Below are 22,746 nucleotides of genomic sequence, written 5' to 3'. Positions count from 1 at the left end.
CATCATTTGAAAAGAACAGTGGATGCAAAAACAGTTTCAGGTATTTATTTAATTCAACCGACAGTTTACTGCACACTACCGTATCTGTCACACAGGCAATACAAAGATGCATAATACATTTCTTTTACCCTCAGTGTTTTTATCTAATGTGTGATGAGAGGTATGTACACAAATAACTATGCACAATGTCACGTGTAACAGATTCAGCTCAGTTCAGTTCAGTCGCTCACTCATATCCGACTCTTTGCGACCCCATGAATCACAGCACGCCAGGCCTCCCTGTCCATCACCAACTCCCGGAGTTCACTCAGACTCATGTCCATCGAGTCATTGATGCCATCCAGCCATCTCATCCTGTCGTCCCCTTTTCCTCCTGCCCCCAATCCCTCCCAGCATCAGGGTCTTTTCCAGTGAGTCAACTCTTCGCATGAGGTGGCCAAAGTATTGGAGTTTCAGCTTCAGCATCAGTCCTTCCAGTGAACACCCAGGAGTGATCTCCTTTAGAATGGACTGGTTGGATCTCCTTGCAGTCCAAGGGACTCTCAAGAGTCTTCTCCAACACCACAGTTCAAAAGCATCAATACTTCAGTGCTCAGCTTTCTTCATAGTCCAACTCTCACATCCATACATGACCACTGGAAAAACCATAACCTTGACTAGATGGACCTTTGTTGGCAAAGTAATATCTCTGCTTTTCAATATACTATCTAGGTTGGTCATAACTTTCCTTCCAAGGAGTAAGCGTCTTTTAATTTCATGGCTGCAGTCACCATCTGCAGTGATTTTTGGAGCCCAGAAAAATAAAGTCTGACACTGTTTCCACTGTTTCCCCATCTATTTCCCATGAAGTAATGGGACCAGATGCCATGATCTTCGTTTTCTGAATGTTGAGCTTTAAGCCAACTTTTTCACTCTCCTCTTTCACTTTCATCAAGAGGCTTTTTAGTTCCTCTTCACTTTCTGCCATAAGGGTGGTGTCATCTGCATATCTGAGGTTATTGATTCAGTTCAGCTGAATCTGTTACAGGTAACATCCCCGCAGTCTTGATTCCAGCTTGTGCTTCTTCCAGCCCAGCGTTTCTCATGATGTACTCTGCATAGTAGTTAAATAAGCAGGGTGACAATACATAGCCTTGACGTACTCCTTTTCCTATTTGGAACCAGTGTGTTGTTCCATGTACAGTTCTAACTTGCGTCCTGACCTGCGTATAGGTTTCTCAAGAGGCAGGTCAGGTGGTCTGGTATTCCCATCTCTTTCAGAATTTTCCGCAGTTTATTGTGATCCACACAGTCAAAGGCTTTGGCATAGTCAATAAAGCAGAAATAGATGCTTTTCTGGAACTCTCTTGTTTTTTCCATGATCCAGTGGATGTTGGCAATTTGATCTCTGGTTCCTCTGCCTTTCCTAAAACCAGCTTGAACATCTAGAAGTTCACAATTCAGGTACTGCTGAAGCCTGGCTTGGAGAATTTTGAGCATTATTTTACTAGCATGTGAGATGAGTGCAATTGTGCAGTAGTTTGAGCATTCTTTGGCATTGCCTTTCTTTGGGATTGGAATGAAAACTGACCTTTTCCAGTCCTGTGTCCACTGCTGAGTTTTCCAAATTTGCTGGCATATTGAGTGCAGCACTTTCACAGCATCATCTTTCAAGATTTGAAATAGCTCAACTGGAATTCCATCACCTCCACTAGCTTTGTTCGTAGTGATGCTTTCTAAGCCCCACTTGACTTCACATTCCAGGATGTCTGGCTCTAGGTGGGTGATCACACCATCGTGATTATCTGAGTCGTGAAGCTCTTTTTTGTACAGTTCTTCTGTGTATTCTTGCCACCTCTTCTTAATATCTTCTGCTTCTGTTAGGTCTAGAATAGGGAAGGGTAATTCCAACTTTGGTAAGAATAGAAACCTTAATGCATTAGATGTTCTAATTGTTTTTCAGCCATGCAGTCAGAAGGGCCTGTGGAACATGTTCCAGTTTTCGGAAGCACAAGTGGATCTGTTCGTTCTACCAGTCCTAATGTCCAGCCTTCTATCCCTCAACCCATTTTAACTGTTCAGCAACAAACACAGGCTACGGCTTTTGTGCAGCCTACTCAACAGAGTCATCCTCAGATTGAGCCTACAAATCAAGAACTATCCCCAAACATAGTGGAGGTGGTTCAGAGTTCACCAGTTGAGCGGCCTTCTACTTCCACAGCAGTATTTGGCACTGGTAAGACTAATTTTAAAATGAAGTTAGAGTAGACCTGTGCATTTACAGTTCCTTGAGTATATTATATATCCTGAATATTCTTTCTACATACTTGTTTTCTATAGGGTATTAAAGGAGATGATTGTAATCCTAACATTTTATGTTTACTGCTGAATTCTAATTTAGGTCACTGATTTTTGTCATTAAGATCTTTCTTCCTTTCCAATTATTTCATCACTGATTTTAAAGGTGGTACAACCCATAACATGTAATATTTACAGTTGACCCTCGAACAACACAGATTTGAACTGCTTGGTCCACTTACATGTGGATTTTTTCAGTAGTGTGGTGTTTCAGAACATCACAGCAACTGCACATCCTCAGTTGCTTGGATCTGCAGATTCAAGGAATGGCAAATTTGGAAGGACAGTGCCCCTCCCTAAATTGTTCAGGGGTCAAATATAACTCAGTACAAGTCCTGAGAACTAAAAGATGCCTAAAAAAAGATCATGTAAGAATTTTCAAATCTTAAACATATAAGGAAGTTTTTATTTGTCCAAGGAGTCTTTAGATTTATAAATTATAAGAAGGCCCTATATAACCTTTGTGAGTAGCAATTTTATAGTAATACAGTCACAGTGATTTAGATGTATTACTGTAAATGTTGATTGGCTTTATTAACCAAAAGTTAAGTTGATAGTATGAGACCATTGATTCAGAACATAAATTTATCTTTGTTTACAAAGACCAAAAAAATTTCTCTTTGTTTACATATAAATTGGCAGGAACAGATTTTGTTGTTCTATCCAATGTTTACTGTGGTTTTTGTTTTTTAGTTAAATGATCAAGATGTTTTCAGATTAACTCTAAATTGAGCTGTTATCATGCTGTAATTCAAGATTTAAGTTACATAATTTCACAGTTTCAGCTACCCCAAGTTCGTCTTTGCCAAAGCGTACACGTGAAGAGGAAGAAGATAGCACCATGGAAGCATCAGACCAGATTTCTGAGGATACAGTGGAAATGCCTCTTCCAAAGAAGCTGAAAAGTGTTATACCTGTAGGAACTGAGGTATGTAAAGGTCTTTCTGTTTATTTTTACTTCTACCAATAGAAACAAGATACTCTTTCAGTTACAGCATTATTAAGTGAATGGAGGTTTGGGGGGTCAAAATCCAGAAAATACTGCTGTTAGTAGCAACGTTTCCACTGACAGCCCTGGTACTATTATGTAACGTTGCCAATACTGTTGTATATTCTTTTCATATGTTTTATTGAATTTCCAATTTCCATTTTAAAAACAGTTATAGAAACATAGAATGAACTCCATTTCAGCCTTTTTTTAAAATTCAAAGAATAAGGAAGTTTATAGCCTCATGGGTGTTTTAAACTGGTACCTGCCATTTTTTCCCTCTGGTTGACCAAAATGGTTTTCCTTCATTTTATTTTGTTTAGGATAAGTTGTAATGAATTGTTTTCTTGCAAGCATTGAGACTACTAAATGTGTTTCACTGGCATGTATTTAGTTAATGTTCATTAACCTTATTTTGTATATACCAAAGAAGAATGTTTTTAAAAGTAAATATAAGTGAAAATTTCTGATGTATTGTTTCATAAAATTACAGATTTGAGTTTTGTTTTATTGGGAGACCTAGCTGAACAAGTGTTGCTTCATCTAGTGAATTGATACGATTCACACACTTATATGTCCTGATGCAGGAGGAAGTTATGGCAGAAGAAAGTACTGATGGAGAGGTAGAGACTCAAGTATACACCCAGGATTCTCAAGATTCCATTGGAGAAGTAAGTAAAATACGGAAAGTAAGGTAAACAAATGATTGCTTGAATGAAATGAGCTTTGACAAATTGAAATATTGTTTGGACTTCTATTTTCAATATACTTCTTTTATATTTAACAAAATATTATTAGAATTGCCAATACAATTTCTACTTTGTTTTACTTCTGATTAGTGTCCTGCCTTCTAAATTTTATTAAAGAAATGTTTTTCTTTATAGAAGGCACAAACTTTCTAAGCTAAGAGTTGTCACAAGTAAAGATTATCCACTCTTATGTATTTGAAAGGACGAGCTGGTTGAGTCTTGCATTTATCCATAGTGCCTGTTTGTTGGTCCTCAGTTGCTCCCCTCTATTGCTTCCCTTACTAAATTAAAATAATATCTGAAAGGAAATGCATTTGTATACATCTTCATCTTTTGAACTCTCATTGAGGCTTCTCCAGAAACAACCTGACTAGTGGAAATGCATAGACTCTGAAGATATAAACTTTAGCTTTTGTTCATTACTTTACCACTTAGAAGCTGTATGACTATAAGCAAGATGTTAATTCTCTTTAAGCTTCAACTTTCTCATCTGTTGGAATAACTTTTAGTCTTGTAGAGTACCCAAAATAGTACCTGCCATATATTAGGCACTCAGATTAATGCTTTTCTTCCATTCCCCTGCCCTACAAACTGAGAATTCATAATTTATAGCGTGTGTGCACGCATGTGCACGTACTCAGTTGCTCAGTCGTATTCGACTCTTTCAACCCCATGGACTGTAGCCTCCAAGGCTCCTTTGTCCACGGAATTTTCCAGGCAAGAATACTGGAGTGGGTTACCATTTCCTTCTGCAGGGGATCTTCCCAACCTAGGGATCACAACTTTGACTCTGGCAACTCCTGCATCAGCAGGCAGATTCTTTACCATTGTACCACCTGGGAAGTCAATTTATAGTAATTTATTTGTAATATTATAACATTAGTTAACACAATTCATCATTATATGCCAAGTGTAGTTAAAATATTTGCATTTATTAAATAATTTAATCCTCATAACAGATCTGGTCACAACCCTGTTTTATAGGTGAAGAAATCAATGCCTAGCTAAGTCATGTACCCAGGTTCTCATAGCATTGGAGCTACAATTTAATCTCAGGTTGTCTGTTTTTCATTTGTCTTGTTAAGCTTGAAACAATACTTTCTTCTCTGGGTAAAGTTTTAGGATCACTTTATTCTAAAATTATTTTATCTGTATAAAATAAAGAAACTGTTTCAGGCTAATCACAAGTAACCACAGATTGCAGGTACATACTGGTTTCGTAGATGCATTAATTTTCTAAGGTAATTTTTTCAGATTTCCTTGACTACGAACAGAAAATTAAACCTCCAAGATGAATAGGTAATATTCTAAATGGCATCAGTTTCATGTATCTTTCGGAGAGGGTTATACCTGAAGATCATAACAATTTTGAAATAAGATGTAAATTTCGGTGTTATTGCCAGACTTGGTTAAATTATACTAAAATATTTTGTACAAAGCATTTACTTTTGAGATTGACAAAATTGTCTGTGACTCAGAAGTGCCATTGGACTTTGCATTCTGCCTTCTAGCACTGTCTACTCAGTGTGTGAATATGTAACAGTTCATTTTTCTAATTTTCTGACAGTGAAGCAGATGTTCTTTGTAAGTGTTGTTTTTCTTGAAATAAGCATGTCAGTTTGAGTTACATTTTTAATTATACCATGACTTACTCATTTTTTCCATTACAGTAAACATCCTTATGAATGATTAGTTCATAAGGCATTGTTTCTGCCTTGTATACCAGAAGGAGATTTTGGAACTCCCTGGTGATTCAGTGGTTAGGGCTCTGCGCTTCTACTGCAGAGGGTGTGTATTCTGTCCCTGGTCAGGGAACTAAGGTTCCACATGCCATGTGGCACAGCCCGCCGCCCCCCCCCCCCCAAAAAAAAAAGATTTTGCTGAGTACTGAACTAAAAAGTAAACACTTTTTTGTAAGAAATATCAAAAATAAAGTTAAATTATGGTTTATTTCAGTAGCTAAAAATATGAAATTGTTAGATTAAGGAAATACTGGTATATCTTTAATGTGGTTTGAAGACTTGAGATAGGGTGTTTAGAAAGGGGGAGAAGTGTTTGTAAAAAGATAATTGTAATAGTTTGTCTTATTTAGTGTGTTTTACAGATGGTTTCTGGTTTGGGGAACATTTTTTGTCTTTTTTTTTTAATTACATGTTGCAGTTCCATGGATATTCTTTTTTCTGATTTTGGTTTGCACTGTTAACTCACTGTGTTGGCTGTTGAGCACTTGAAATGCAACAAGCCCAAAGTGAGATATTCTTAAATATGAAATATACATTGGATTTTGTAGACATATTACAAATTTTAAAAGATAGGATGAATAATTCTTATATTGATTCCACACTGAAATGATTTTTGGCTATATTAAGATTGTTATTAAAAATTGATTTCACTTGTTTTTTTATGTGACTGCTAAAATTTTTTAAATTATACATGTGAAATGTATTGTGGCTCACATTATATTTCTGATGGACAACATTCATCTACAGTACCACCCTGGTACCTTTGACATATACACGTGTCTCTCTGTGTGTGTGTGTGGTCTATCTTTTTTATTGAAGTATTACCAAGTGGGATTTAGAATAATTTTTCTATAATAAGATAGTAAAGAGACCCAAAACATTTATTTTGAATTAATTCTGCTTTTGAAAACAACATTTTTTAAAATAAAATTCTCATAGCCCATTAGTATTCTTTAGCCTTTACTTATATCTACAGTATGTCACTGATAGTTTTAAGTATAATTGACTATTCTTTATTCATTTATTTTTTTTACTTTTAAAGGGAGTCACCCAGGGAGATTATACGCCAATGGAAGACAGTGAAGAAACCTCTCAATCTCTACAAATAGACCTTGGGCCTCTTCAGTCAGATCAACAAACAGCTTCATCCCAAGATGGTCAGGGCAAAGGAGATGATGTCATTGTAATTGACAGTGATGATGAAGAGGAGGAGGAGGATGAAAATGATGGGGAACATGAGGTGAATTTGATTTGAAATCATTTATTGTTTTAAACTGAAATTCTGATTCCCTGTCACTTTAAGTAGATTGTTTTGCTTTTCTTTTATCCTGATTAGTTCTGAACTTAACATTTGGTAGTGAAATTTGCATGGAGCAAGTGATGGAAAGTCTCATTTGTTTTAATGATTACTAAGTCCTTTAGGATTTGTTAGATTAATTAATCTTAAATCTCACTGATAAGTGACTAGATTTAACTGTAAGCACTATGGTTTCTGAAAATAAAAGGATTGTTTTTTATTTTGTGGAACCCTCATAGTTCTTTTCAAAAGAAATTGAAGTGTGAAGATAATTATTTTTTAAGCAAAACTTCGCATTTTGTTTTGGGTGTTAGTTTAGTATTGACACCTTCTCCTTTTTTGATTCTTTTATTAATCAAACTAAGTATTTAAAAGCTTATAGTATTTCACCATTTTCTCATTCAATGCCACATTTTAAATTTAGAATCAAAATGGACCACTTGACATTCATTTGACACCTAGAAGTTTTTAATCTTTGAATTGATCTCATATGGACAGTTAGAACTCGGAGTTGACTGTTAACAATATTAATACCAGTAAGCATCACAGTTTTGATTCTTGAAGCCACTGAAGTCTGAATTCCATATAACTTCCAGGACGGCTCCTGTATCCTCATCAGTGTGGTGTCACTTAAATTTCTAATCATGGTATCAAGATAGTGTAGAACATGTATACCATATCTTGTATCTTTATTTATACTTGGGATTTTTTACAAGGATTATGAAGAAGATGAAGACGATGATGATGATGATGAAGATGACACAGGGATGGGAGACGAGGGTGAAGATAGTAACGAAGGTACCGGCAGTGCGGACGGCAATGACGGATATGAGGCTGATGATGCTGAGGTAACGGGCCAGAATTTGGACCGTCATTGTCTTCAGAAACTTGCTTGGTACTTTCCAAGAGTATAAAAATCCTGTATTGTCAGAACACTACAACTTTTCCTATCTTTGGATTTTTTGTTTGTTTCTGCTGTCGTTTGCGGAGAAGGCAATGGCACCCCACTCCAGTACTTTTGCCTAGAAAACCTCATGGATGGAGGAGCCCAGTAGGCTGCATTCCATGGGGTCACTAAGAGTCGGACACGACTGAGCGACTTCACTTTCACTTTTCACGTTCATGCGTTGGAGAAGGAAATGGCAACCCACTCCAGTGTTCTTGCCTGGAGAATCCCAGGGATGGGGGAGCCTGGTGGGCTGCCATCTCTGGGGTTGCACAGAGTCGGACACGACTGAAGCGACTTAGCAGCAGCAACAGCAGCTGTCGTTTGGTTAATTATTGAAGATAATCACGTGATTTACTTGCATTTAGCATTCATATTTTGTTTTCAGGGTGGTGATGGGACTGATCCAGGTACAGAAACAGAAGAAAGTATGGGTGGAGGTGAAAGTAATCAGAGAGCAGCTGATTCTCAAAACAGTGGTGAGATTTTGTTTAGTTTTTCTTTTGTTATTGAACACTTTTAACATTTTACTTAATTTAATATTTTAACCTAACATTTTCTAAACTAAGATTCCACTTAATTATCACATAGGTAGTAAAACTTAGTAAACTGGCAAGGGAAAGATTGGCTCTTGTTCTTGCTTTGTCATATTATTCTCATAAAGTCTATTGTGTTTACATCTAAAATGTAGTCATTATATTATTTTTTTCTACCTCATTGGAATACAGTGAGATTCAGACTTTTTAAATCTATAAAGTATTATAAATGCCATGTGTTGCTTCTGCTCATAAGTGTGAAATTAAATCAAGGACTTCTCATAATAGTAATAGCAATTCACAACCAGGAGAGGTCAGTCTAGTCAAGCTGCAATGTTTCAAGATTTGTGGGTATCAGTTTTAAAATATTGTCCAGTTTTCTGGTAAATAAGAGACTTTTTGATCAATAGAGCATGCTTTTTGTTAATTGTTGAAAAGATGAGTCCTGGCAATCAGCTAAAAGTTGTAGGCAGTAAAGAATTATAGAATTCATAGAAAATAATTTTCTTTTAGAATCATTTTTAAATGTTTTTTGAAGACTCTGTGATCATCTGGTTTTGATATTCTGATTTTAACAGATAATACTGAGCCAAAATCAGTAGTAATATAATAAAAAACCTTATATGTGTAGACTAGTGGGAAAACAGAATATCTGAGTTTTTGTGTAGGCCTGTGTATAAAAATGTAAATTGTATACTCATTTGAATTAAGGAAAGGAAAGGCAAGCAGTCTTTTCAACTTTTAAATTTTTTAAGAGAATGAATATTGAACTATATAATGAAAAATAGTATTGCTTTTTAAGGGAGATAAGGAGCTAAGGAGATTAATTGTAATAATTTACATCTTTAAAGCGTTTTATGGATTTAAGAAATACCTTTTTTGTGTCACATAATTGGGTTATAGAGGGAAAGTTTTTGCCTAATATTATCACTGAAAGCTAAGTCTTGTGAGCATGAGTGTTCATAACCTTTTTTCCTTAATACAAAGCATAACAGATGCTCATTGAATACTTACTGGGGAAATTCTTACAATAAGCTTACCAGGTTTTAACTACCAGTGAAGAATCTGAAAAGCAGAAGCAAAGTGATATAACTAGGTTAAGTGTTAAAAGGTACTAAGTGTTAAAATGTTTATCTTGTGTTAAGCTAAATGCTTTCTGTCCATTATTTGAAATCTTCAGAAAAATGTTTCTTATGGGTTATATTTTTGTTTCATGAACCAACCAAAGAAATAGAAGGAACTTGCTTAAGGCTGTACAGCTGTTAATTGCATACCTGTTATCTCTGGGTCTGCCACACCTCGCTATTTTTTTATGAAAATATTAGTTAGGTGAACATTCATAGTGGTAAGAATTATAGTTCTAGCGATTGTCCAGATTACCTTATTGTAAACTTAATAGTTCAGAATAAAATTCTCTTTTCCTATAGGCGAAGGAAATACTGGTACTGCAGAGTCCTCTTTTTCCCAGGAGATATCTAGAGAACAGCAGCCATCATCGGCATCTGAAAGACAGACCCCCCGAGCACCTCAGTCACCAAGACGCCCACCACACCCACTTCCCCCAAGACTGACCATTCATGCTCCACCTCAGGAGCTGGGACCGCCAGTTCAGGTATTAAAAGTACTAGTCACTTTGAACATTTTACTTTGAAAAATGTTGGTTTTTTCTCCCTTTCTTTCCATTAGCTATTACTTTGTTTTTCCCCAGGAATTAAGTGAACTTTTTAATGTTTTGGTACATTTTTATAAAATTTTTGAGCTGAAACTAATCTCTGAATTATTTTCCCTGAAATATGGCAGACGGAAACTTTGGAAAAGCAAGGCTTGCTGAAGTCTTGTATAAGTTGGAATGATTATATGCAGAGAAAATACGGGTCTGCTGTTTTTACAGGTTAAAAAAGAAATTTTTATTGGATTTTGATTAAAATATATTTCAGCAGCTGACCCATTTGTTTTGAAGGTTTCTTTCTCCAAGGTGCATGAATTATTTTTAAAATACATTTCTGTTCTTAACAGATCTTTTTTCTTCTTTTTTTTTGGAATCACACATATTAATACCCACTGTTCAAGTTCATGATAGTGTGCATAACCCTTTACATGAGACACTCTTTGTAGTAGGGTTGAACATCTCTATCAGAAGCTCTTGAAGAAACAGCTGGAAAAGTACAAAGGATCTATTAATCATGTAGCTTGAGTCTTTGTAGTATACTAAACACTGTCAAGGGTAGATTTTACCAAAGTACCACTGGTGAAGATAAATTTTCTCATTTTCTGAAAATATAAAGTCTTAGAGGATTATTTATGGATCCTGCAATCTCCATCTCCATCAATTTTTAATTGTCTAAATTTGGAAACAGTTTACAAGTATTCAGTACCACTGTTTGAACTTTAAAGGATAATTCAGCTTCAACATCCAAACAGTTAAATCAAAGAGATAGAAACTAACTTAGTTATCAACAAATAACAAGGACCAGAGTTTGGTTTTACATAGTGATTAATATTATCTACTGGTTAATAAAATATTTGTTGGTTAATATTATAGTCTGTATAATTAAAAACATGTCACTGTTTACAAAATAGACTTCTTTAATACTGGTACAAGATTAGTAGCAGTTTAAGAAAGGTTCCAATGATTACATTAATCTGCTAACATTTTAGTTATTTTATTACCAGCCTGGTAAGCTGTATCTGTTAGCGTTTGGTGTTTCTTTCATTGCCTAATTCCTTAAATGAAATTCCTTTCTTGACACAGAGAATTCAGATGACCCGAAGGCAGTCTGTAGGACGTGGGCTTCAGTTGACTCCAGGAATAGGTGGCATGGTAAGTACCTACCTCTCATGTAAAGGTGATTTATTTGTTCAGCGATTATTTGTCTTGTCCATACAGATGCTTCTATCATGCCTGCTAAGTACTTGTTTTCTGTCTTTTTTAGCAGCAGCATTTTTTTGATGATGAAGATAGAACAGTTCCAAGTACCCCAACTCTTGTGGTGCCACATCGTACTGATGGATTTGCTGAAGCAATTCAGTAAGTTAATGAGATAGAACCACACTTTGTGACTAATAAAACTCTTTCCCTCTTAACTTGATTACATTTGATGATGGATACATTATTTGTTAAGTTCTATACTGGATACGGGGGTTTTAGGTGGCTCAGGGGTTAAAGTGTCTGCCTGGAATGCGGGAGACATGGGTTCAATCCCTGGGTCAGGAAGATCCCCTGGAGAAGGAAATGGCAACCCACTCCAATACTCTTGCCTGGAGAATCCCATGGAGGGAGAAGCCTGGTAGGCTACAGTCCATGGGGTTGCAAAGAGTTGGACACAACTGAGCAACTTCACTTTCACTTTTCATACTGGGTACTAAGCACTTGAGAGTAGAAGGGTTGAGGATGTAGTGTTTGAGAAAATCACATCGAGAAGAATGAAATACAGTTGCTTCCATCAGGAATTTAAAATTTAAAGGCAGTATACAGTGGTTAAGAGCATGGGCTTTAGAGTTAGAATGTCTGGCTTTGGAACCTAGCTATACTGCTTACTTGCTATATCAAGTTATGTGTATTCTCTGTACCTGAGTATCTTCATTTTATTAATGAGAATAACACAATATTTCTTTACCTCATAAATTGTGAGAATTAAATGAATTTATGTTACCATATTTATATAATATTACCTGCACATAGTAAATGCTTTATATCAGATGTTGGTGAAAGTGTTAATAATTATACTCATCATAATGGATAATACTATTGTGTAAGCTAAGCTTATGCACAACTAATGATAATCTTAACACTCTAGAATAGAGGAATGAGCAAGAAGCTTTGTTTATAAAAATGAAGGAGTGATTTTTACCAACACATAGGGGAAAAGAACCAGAGGACTTAATGGGGACAGCATTAAATTGAGTCTTGAAAAAAAATACCTGAAGCTTACTGAGCATTCCCATGAATCAGTATTTTAATCTTCATAACTGTGAGACTGATCACACCATCGTGGTTATCGGGTCTTTCAGATCTTTTTTTTTTTGTATAGTTCTGTGTATTCCTCTGTGGTCACTCACCTAGAGCCAGACATCCTGGATGAGAAGTCAAGTGGGCCTTAGGAAGCATCACTACGAACAAAGCTAGTGGATGTGAAGGAATTCCAGTAGAGCTATTTCAGATCCTAAAAGATATGCTGTGAAAGTGCTGCATTCAATATGCCAGCAAATTTGGAAAACTCAGCAGTCACCACAGGACTGGAAAAGGTCAGTTTTCATTCCAGTCCCAAAGAAAGGCAATGCCAAAGAATGCTCATACTACCGCACAATTGCACTCATTTCACATGCTTGCAAAGTAATGCTCAAAACTCTCCAAGCCAGGCTTCAGTAGTATGTGAACTGAGAACTTCCAGATGTTCAAGCTGGATTTAGAAAAGACAGAGGAACCAGAGATCAAATTGCCAACATCCATTGGATCATAGAAAAAGAAAGAGAGTTCCAGAAAAATATCTATTTCTGCTTTATTGACTACACCAAAGCATTTGACTGTGTGGATCACAGCAAACTATGGAAAATTCTGAAAGAGATGGGAATACCAGACCACCTGACCTGCCTCCTGAGAAATCTGTATGCAGGTCAAGAAGCAACAGAACTGGACATGGAACAGCAGACTGGTTCCAAATTGGGAAAGGAGTACGTCAAGGCTGTATATTGTCACCCTGCTTATTTAATTTATATGCAGAGTACATCATGCAAAATGCCAGGCTGGATGAAGCACAAGCTGGAATCAAGATTGCCGGGAGAAATAGCAATAACCTCAGATATGCAGATGACGCCACCCTTATGGCAGAAAGTGAAGAACTAAAGATTCTCTTGATGAAAATAAAGAAGAGAGTGAGAAAGCTGACTTAAAACTCAACATTCAGAAAACTAAGATCATGGCATCCAGTCCCATCACTTCATGGCAAATAGATGGGGAAACAATGGAAACATTGTTATATATTTTGGGGCTCTGAAATCACTGCAGATGGTGACTACAGCCATGAAATTTAAATATGCTTGCTCTTTGAAAGAAAAGCTATGACCAGCCTAGACAGCATATTAAAAAACAGAGACTTTACTTTGCCAACAAAGGTCCGTCTAGTCAAGGCTATGGTTTTTCCAGTAGTCATGTATGGATATAAGAGTTGGACCATAAAAAAAGCTGAGCACTGAAAAACTGATGCTTTTGAACTGTGGTGTTGGAAAAGATTCTTGAGAGTCCATTGGACAGGGGGATCAAGCCAGTCCATCCTAAAGGAAATCAGTCCTGAATGTTCATTGGAATACTTTGGTATTGAAGTATAGTCCAATACTACCAGTACTCCAATACTTTGGCCACCTGATGTGAAGAACTGACTCACTGGAAAAGACCCTAATGCCAGGAAAGATTGAAGGCGGGAGGAGAAGGTGATAACAGAGGATGAGATGGTTGAATGGCATCACAGACTCAATGGACATGAGTTTGAGCAAGCTGCTGGAGTTGGTAGTGGACAGGGAAGCCTGGCGTGCTAGAGTTCGTGGAGTCGCAAAGAATCAGACACGACTGAGTGACTGAACTATGAGAATAGATACTGTTATTTCATTGGCAGATAAGGAAACATGGAGATGCTAACACATTGACTAGACCTCAGACAACTAGGAAGTGGCAGTTTTTATTTCAAACCAGTCTGGCTCTGGAAACTATTTTTAACTCTTGTACTGTACCACTCCTTCTAAACAATAAGAAGGCTTTTCACGTGGAAATGTATATGTTTAATTGTGGCTGAAATATCTGTTGCATGATATGTACTTGAAGAATAGAAAAAAAATGTTTCTACAGAAATGGGAGCTCAGAAATGGGACCTGATTAATTTTCTAAGGTATGTGATAATATATATGGCCATAGAACAAGTTTTAAAGTTGCTCAGTTAACCACAACTCACCTCAGGTAGGAGAAGGCAATGGCAACCCACTTCAGTACTCTTCGCCTGGAAAATCCCCTGGACGGAGGAGCCTGGTGGGCTGCAGTCCATGGGGTCGCTAAGAGTCGGGCACAACAGAGCGACTTCACGTTCACTTTTCACTTCCATGATTGGAGAAGGAAATGGCAACCCACCCCAGTGTTCTTTCCTGGAGAATCCCAGGGACAGAGGAGCCTGTTTCTATGGGGTCGCACAGAGTCGGACACGATTGAAGCAACTTAGCAGCAGCAGCAGCATCTTTTCATGTGCCTCTTGGCCATCAGTATGTCGCTTAGTCATGTCTGACTCTTAGCGACCCCATGGAATGCAGCCCACCAGGCTCCTCCGTCCATGGGATTTTCCAGACTGGTTTGAAATAAAAACTGCCACTTCCTAGTTGTCTGAAGTCTAGTCAGCCAATCAGAAACACTCATCTAAAAAACTGCTCGGAATTTAAGTTCCTTTTAATAGAAGGAGACAGATGTAAAATTTTACCTGATAGAGGTTGTCCTTAACTAAAACAATGATGGAAACAGGAAATAGATTCAAGAGTATAATCCATAAACCACAACATCAATAGCTGGCTAGCCAGGGAAGGTTAGGGTAAGGAGTGGGCAAAGAGTGAGATAATACTATTTTATATCCTGGATTATGGGCAGAAAGCTTAATGGTAGTGTTATTAGGGCAGGGAGAAAACAAATTTCTAGCCAGCTAATAATTAAATCATTTCTAGACCAACATTGAAAACTGAGACAAAACTTTTTTCATGATTTTACTCATTTTCTGTTATATCTCATGTTCAGTTTATGTTGCTTTTTATGTATCTGCATAGCGATTTCTAGCAGATTTGAGAAATGTGAGGCATAGGTCAGGAGAGCTGGAAGTTATTTTTTGTATAAATCATGTTTATATAAATCACATAATATGAATCCCATGATTTATATTATTGCTAAGATCTTGACAATTGACATTTTGAAAATATTTTCATATATGAGAATTTCTTTATCAGTTTTATTTTCAAACTGTTTTCCTACTTTGTTTTTGTTTATTCTTCCTTCTTCCTGTTTTCTTTCCATCATTGCAGTTTAAGCAAGGTAACTTTAAAGGTCATCTTAAATTAGTTTTTGTCTATTTAGTTCTCCACAGGTAGCTGGTGTTCCTAGATTCCGGTTTGGGCCACCTGAAGATATGCCACAAACAAGTTCTAGTCATTCTGATCTTGGCCAACTTGCTTCTCAAGGAGGTAAATAGCTAAATAAAACCTTAGCTCTCTTGGATTTGCATGTATTTGGTAATAAACCATTCTGACATGATTTTTTTTTTTAAGTGAACAAGTATTAATTTAAAAAATATGTATATATAAATAATTCTTATCCTAATTAATAGAAAAGGGTATAATATATTTAATACTTATTAAAACACTGCCTTAGATATGTGTTCTGAACAAAATTTTCAGTTCTTTGGGCATAATGACTGACTTACATTTGTATCTCTTTTGGCTCCTAGTATAGTATCAAGAATATTTGTTGTGCCCATGAATATACATGGGTACTACCATCCATTTTAAAGTTGTTGGAAGGAATGCAGCATATTTTTTTAGTTTGATGTTTAACATTCCAGTTAAGTTTATAAAACTAGTTAGAGATTTTCCATTAACATTAAAAATTAAAAATGTTAAAAATATGTGGAATAAAATGATATCTAAATTAAGTAATAGCAGTTGGTTACTTGGACATGAATTACACTGTTTCTGGAATCAATTACCTTTTAATCATTGGTTGGCATTCATAGAACACACTGTATTTCTGGGAAGCTGTTACGGTATTTTGTAAATGAATAGGGAATGCATACTGGTCTAATAATAAGCCCAGAACTGAAGAATAATCTGAAGCCCTTATGTAAGTCATGAAATTCATCTTAGTCCCTGGGTGGTTTAGGATGTTAGGTCTAATACTGTTTCCCTCTACCAATATGAAATTGTGAGTTGACTTCAGAGAAATTCAAAGTTTTAATGTGGCTTTATTATAGTACTTCTAAGACTTGGAAGTCAGATCTAAGCTTAGATTGGAATGCTACCACTTTACTAGTAACTTTGGGGAAATTAATTAACCATTGAAATTCAATTTCTTTAGCAAAAAAGACTAATATAAACTTGCAGTTTTGGTGAAGAGTAAATTCAAACATAGTACCTAGTTCATAGTTGGCTACTCAATAAAGTTAGCTTTTATGAAACTATGAGAGCACTTCAGCTGGTCTTTTTCAGGGTACTTAAATTAATGTTGGTTCCATGGTGACTCATTGGTAAAGAATCCTTCTGTCAATAAAGGAGACACAGGTTTGATCCTAGGGTTGGGAAGATCCCCTGGAGAAGGAGATGGCAACCCACTCCAGTATTCTTGTCTGGGAAATCCCAGGCACAGGAGTCTGGTGGGCTACAGTCCATAGCGTTGCAAAGAGTCAAACACAACTGAGCAGCTAAACAACAACAAATCAGTGTTAGCTTTAAGGATACACATACATTTAAATGTATTTACATATTTGGGGGATTGACCTTTGCTTAATGGGCTGATTGTGGGCTTCAACAGAGTTATGTGTCTCCACTGATTAGTTTTCTTTCTTTTTGATATCTAGGATGTGGACAGTATTTTGTCCTTTCAATCATTAATGTTCAAAATTGTCTTTAGGTTTGGGAATGTATGAAACACCCCTTTTCCTAGCTCATGAAGAGGAGTCGGGTGGCCGAAGTGTTCCTACTACTCCTCTGCAAGTAGCAGCCCCAGGTAGGTATCAAAGGCAGATCAGTAGATTATGTTTTATTCGTGAAATGGAAACCTGTGATTAAGAATTTAAGGAGACCACAAAGCTGAAGTTTTCATTGCTCTTCTGGTCTTTTCATTTTCAAGTGACCGTATTTACTGAGAGCACCGCCTCCGATGCCTCAGAGCACGCTTCTCAGTCTGTGCCAATGGTGACAACGTCCACTGGTACTTTATCCACAACAAACGAAACAGCAGCAGGTGATGATGGAGATGAAGTATTTGTGGAGGCAGAATCTGAAGGGTAAATGTTTACCTTGTAATTTTTGCATGCTTATACTTGTCAGACTTTTACATTTTTTTGTTCTTTCCTTAAGCCAGAAACAGTCTCTTGAGCTATATTTTCAGTGGCATCCTTTTACAAAAATAAACCAAGCCATATATTTTGGAAAGCCAATTTTTGCACAAAATATTATATTTTAAGACTTAGACATTATTATTACAGAAGAGAGATAACTTTTTAAATGGTTATATTCTTGAAAATTGCATATGATGCATTCTAAGACAAAGTATTCTCTAAAATCACTGGTCCTCTTCCACTAATGTAGCTGCTTGAACTTTTCCCCAAGAAAGAAGTCTTTCTGTGAAAGTTAGGAAATGACTCACTTTTCCATTTAGTAGTGGGCTCTCAAGCAAACCTCACCTATTTTTTATTTATGTGCATTTAGAACTTGGTCTGAAACACTGACTTCTTAAAAATTAGAAATCTTCAAGACCTGACTTAACACATCAGTTATAAACAAAGTTTAGAAAGAAGTATTTCACAACAAATAATCTGAATTTTTTTTTAAACCAAAGGAGGTGGAACAATTTAATAGAAAGAACTCACTGGACAGTGCTTTGGAGAAGTTTAACTTTCAAAGCGGAACCTGATTCTTTATAAAATAAAAATGTTAGACTGCTTCGTAGTCAGAAGCATAGCTAGAAGTAGAACCCAGATTCCTAGGTAGTGCTCAAGTATTGTTTTATTTAGCAACATTTTGTTAGTGTAATTAACAGCCCAACTCTAGTAGATATATAAGAAAAAATGAAGTCTATTGATACACCTGTCACACCTCTCACTGCTGCTTAATTTGAGAAAGTTACACACCCTGCTGAAAATACTAGCTGCCTTTAATTCCATACCATGTATGCAAGTCACTTTATATGTGTCGTTTTTAATCCACACAGTATCTATCACAAAGTTTTGTCCCCATTTTACAAATGAGAAAGCTCAGACTCTGAACATGTTAAAATAACTGGCTTAGACTGTACTTCTCTAGTTTTCAACTGTAGCAGAGTCATAAGGGGTATCTTTCAGGTTCAGTTCAGTTCAGTTGCTCAGTCGTGTCCAATTCTTTGTGACTCCATGAACTACAGCACGCCAGGCTTCCCTGTCTGTCACCAACTCCCAGAGCTTGCTCAAATTCATGTCCATTGAGTCAGTGATGCCATCCAACCATCTTATCTTTTGTGGTCCTCTTCACCTCCTGCCTTCAGTCTTCCTAGCATCAGGGTCTTTTCCAGTGAATCGTTCTTTGCATCAGGTGGCCAAAGTACTGGATTTTGTTTCAGCATCAGTCCTTCCAATGAGTATTCGGGACTGATTTCCTTTAGGGTTGACTGGTTTGATCTCCTTACTGTCCACGGTACTCTGAAAAGTCTTCTCCAACACCACAGTTCAAAAGTACCTATTCTTCAGTGCTCAGCTTTCCAACTCTCACATCCATACACGACTACTGAAAAAACCATTGCCTTGACTAGACAGACCTTTGTTGGCAAAGTAATGTCTCTGCTTTTTAATATGCTGTATAGGTTGATCATAGCTTTTCTTCCAAGGAGCAAGCGTCTTTAAATTTTATGGCTGCAGTCACCATCTGCAGTGAGTTTGGAGCCCAAGAAAATAGTCTGTCACTGTTTCCCTTGTTTCCCCATCTATTTGCCGTAAAGTAATGGGACCGGATGCCATGATCTTCCTTTCTTGAATGTTGAGTTTTAAGGCAACTTTTTCACTCTCCTCTTTCACTTTCACCAAGAGGCTCTTTAGTTCTTCACTTGCAGCCATAAGGGTGGTGTCATCAGCATATCTGAGGTTATTGATATTTCTCCTGGCAATCTTGATTCCAGCTTGTGCTTCATCCAGCCTGGCATTTCGCATGATGTAATCTGCGTATAAGTTAAATAAGTAGGGTGACAATATACAGCCTTGATCTTTCAGGTACATGGTTATATGTACTCAGGTTTGCAGATGATAAAAACGGGAGCACATATAAGTTATTCTTATACTCTTAATCTTCCTCACTTGTTTTTTGATGTGCTTTCTCGAATGGGAGAGAGAGATGAACTTACAGCTTTGAGCCAGGAATTCACCTACCCTAGCCTCATCTGGGCTAGAGCCCATGGTGAAACAGTGGTATATTATTAATAGTTGGAACTGTTATGGATTATTTTAGTATCTAGTTTTGTTGAAAGTTGTTTTGTAATTTATCAAAACCCAGATATTGTTATCTACTGTGAACATCAAGAATGGGAACATCTTTTGTTAAAAAGAAAAAAAAAAAAAAACAGCAAAAAAGAGGAAAAAATAAAATTGGAATATGTCCTAGTGAGAAAAGAAGTGAGGAAAAAGGAACTTGAGCTCTCTTTTCCCTTGCCTTTTAAATATATGGTTACTATTGTTAGAGTCTGAAATTTTGAGTTGGAGGGGACCTCTGGGTTATTTAAATGATAGACTATATCAAAGAAAAGTTTGGGAACAATTTAGGATACATGCTAGAATCAGTTTTGTATTTTCTAATGAATTTTTGTTTTCCTTTCTTAGTATTAGTTCAGAAGCAGGCCTCGAAATTGATAGCCAGCAGGAAGAAGAGCCTGTTCAGGCCTCTGATGAGTCAGATCTTCCTTCCACCAGCCAGGACCCTCCTTCCAGTTCTTCTGTAGGTAAGTCCCTGCTCCAGACTACAACACAGCTTTTACACATCAATCTTGTTTGCAAAAGACACTGTTCTGTTAGTAACAATTGATAATTCTTTTTTCCTTGACTTTTAAAATGCTTCATTTGAAAGGAAATTTTTACTTTATTAAAAAGAACTTTTAATTTGTATTAAAAGAAATTGGTTGTGTCAAAGGTGCCATAGGGGCTGGAGGGATGGATTATTGGGAGAGACGCTAAAGAGTAGTCTCCAGGCCTCTTGCCTATATTTAAACCAGAGCAATTCCTTTTTTATTTCTTCTAACTGATAAGTTCTACATGAGATTTGGTATGTAGAGTTGAGGGTTGGGAGGCCTGTTGCTTAAAAAGAAATTGAAATTTACTAATGTAAATAGTTTTATAGTTTGGTTTTTCACATTTTTGAAGTTAACTTTGGAAAGGGCTATGGATCTTTCTTACAATAAAAATTATTTCTGCAGTTCCTTTTAAAAAATAATTAATATTTATTGAGCACTTACTTTGTATCAGACAGTATTCTAAGCCCTTTACCTGTATTTATTCATTTAATTCTCATACCACCTAGCATGGTAAGCACATATCTTCATTTCATAGAAATGGGAACTGAGTCACAAAAAGGTTGAATAATTTCCTTCAAAGTCACACAGTAATGGCCAAGCCGGGATGCAAACTCAAGAAGCTTGACTGGAGACTCCACTCTTAAATGGTACACTGAGATAGCTTATTCATCTCAGAGTTTTTAGCTAGGGAATTTCTTTTATTATTAAAGAAATATATCTTCAGTCACCCACTCTTAATTATTTCATTTTAAATTGTTTATAGCAGTAATCTTCAAACTCTGTCATGGACTGTTCAGGTTTTATGGAAGACCTGCTCAGTTACTACTTTTTTCAGTCATGGCACTTGGCTGTCTCAAGACCTCTTCTCCCTTTCTGCTGCTTTTCTATGACACATTAACCCGTTACCTAATATGCCCAGATTCAGATTCTGTATCTGTCTTTTAACAGCTAGTAACTTTAAATCTCTGCTCACTTCATTGTGAAATATGGACATTCATAATTCATCTTGCAATCAGGATTAGAAATAATATATGTAAATTATATAACTCAGTGCTTTGCACACAGGCTCAAATTGTAGCTGTCATAATTATTATCAATATGATAGCATTATGAATAATATAATAATTGAAGTTCTATCCCCCCAGTCATATTCTGATGTCCCATGAGAATTGTCTTTGCTCCACGGGAGGGCACGAGTTATATCTTACCAGAGCTTGCATGAGAAAATACGGTTCTTGTTCCCTTTTACAGTATAATATGAAATGAGGGTGTTAACTAATCCTCCCCATCTGAGCAGTCATCCATGTGGTCAGCAAATATTTAAGTGTCTGCCAAGTGCAAGGCAGTTTTACAGAAGTGTTACTAAAGAAAGTGATATTTAAGGAAAAACCTGAAGGTAAGGGAGCAAAGCTGTGCAGCTCTTCAGGGGAAGGTGTTCCAGGATGAGAAAAAGAGTAGATGCAGAGTCCACAAGGCAACAGTGTGATATGTTCAGGGGTCAGCAAAGAGGCCTGTGTGGCTGAAACATAATCTGGACAGAGAGAATAGCAGGAGGTAATGGGATGGGGGAGGATAGATCTTGTAGCCCATTGTCATTTCTCCGGCTTTCGTGGATATAGCAGGCTTTTGGAGGGCTTCAGACAGTGTCGTGACATGATCTGACTGAACTTAGTATCAGTTTGGCTGCTGTGTAGAGAAGAGACTGAAAGTGAGTAGTGGGCAGCAACAAAGAGAAAGTTTGGAGAATATTGCAGTAATTGAAGGAAAAGACGATGATGTTTTAGACAGGACAGTGGAATCAAGAATTGTGAGGAGTCAGATTCAGGATATAGATTAAAATTAGAGCTTACAGGATTTGCTAATGCTTGGATTTGGGAATGTCTGGAAAAGGGAGGAGTCAGATATGACTGGTGGTATATTGCAATGGACTGTTGTTTCCTGAAGGATATTGGTAGTTTGTTTTCGCATTGTATTCCCCAGCCTTTTTCTCAGTGTCTGATACATGGATAGGAGCCAAGTAAATATTTATTATTAAATCATAAGAGTTGGGTGAAATGAATCAAAAAGTCAAAAACAATTTTTTTTTAAATTTTTTTAACTTTTTACCTTTTTGTTTGTTAAATTTCCCTTGTTAAAAAACAAACTATTTAAATATAGAAAGCAATGGGCACCTCTGCATTCTATCCATGCATTCACTTAGTAACTAGTTTTTGTCATTTTAACTGCTTTCTTGTTTATTAACTTGCTTTCTTGTATATTAATGCTTTTCTCAGATACTAGCAGTAGTCAGCCGAAGCCTTTCAGACGAGTAAGACTTCAGACAACATTGAGACAAGGTGTCCGTGGTCGCCAGTTTAACAGACAGAGAGGTAAATTTCTAATATGCT

General features: G+C 36.6%; 1 protein-coding gene across 1 annotated transcript in view; it reads left to right on the top strand.

Annotated features, from left to right (window-relative positions):
* Positions 1-22,746, top strand: part of TPR (translocated promoter region, nuclear basket protein) — a 63,901-nt gene that overhangs the window by 40,321 nt on the left and 834 nt on the right. Inside the window, exons 38-51 of the mRNA XM_019976211.2 lie at positions 1,943-2,215; positions 3,117-3,265; positions 3,913-3,996; positions 6,859-7,056; positions 7,830-7,961; positions 8,448-8,538; positions 10,023-10,207; positions 11,348-11,416; positions 11,529-11,623; positions 15,692-15,798; positions 17,240-17,335; positions 17,459-17,615; positions 20,172-20,290; positions 22,633-22,728. Coding sequence (XP_019831770.2) covers positions 1,943-2,215; positions 3,117-3,265; positions 3,913-3,996; positions 6,859-7,056; positions 7,830-7,961; positions 8,448-8,538; positions 10,023-10,207; positions 11,348-11,416; positions 11,529-11,623; positions 15,692-15,798; positions 17,240-17,335; positions 17,459-17,615; positions 20,172-20,290; positions 22,633-22,728 — 1,851 coding nt within the window. The remainder of the gene's footprint in view (positions 1-1,942; positions 2,216-3,116; positions 3,266-3,912; positions 3,997-6,858; positions 7,057-7,829; positions 7,962-8,447; positions 8,539-10,022; positions 10,208-11,347; positions 11,417-11,528; positions 11,624-15,691; positions 15,799-17,239; positions 17,336-17,458; positions 17,616-20,171; positions 20,291-22,632; positions 22,729-22,746) is intronic.

The sequence above is a fragment of the Bos indicus genome, chromosome 16 (assembly GCF_029378745.1).
Source record: "Bos indicus isolate NIAB-ARS_2022 breed Sahiwal x Tharparkar chromosome 16, NIAB-ARS_B.indTharparkar_mat_pri_1.0, whole genome shotgun sequence".
Classification (NCBI taxonomy): Eukaryota; Metazoa; Chordata; class Mammalia; order Artiodactyla; family Bovidae; genus Bos; species Bos indicus.
This window is presented reverse-complemented; position numbering and strand designations above follow the sequence as displayed.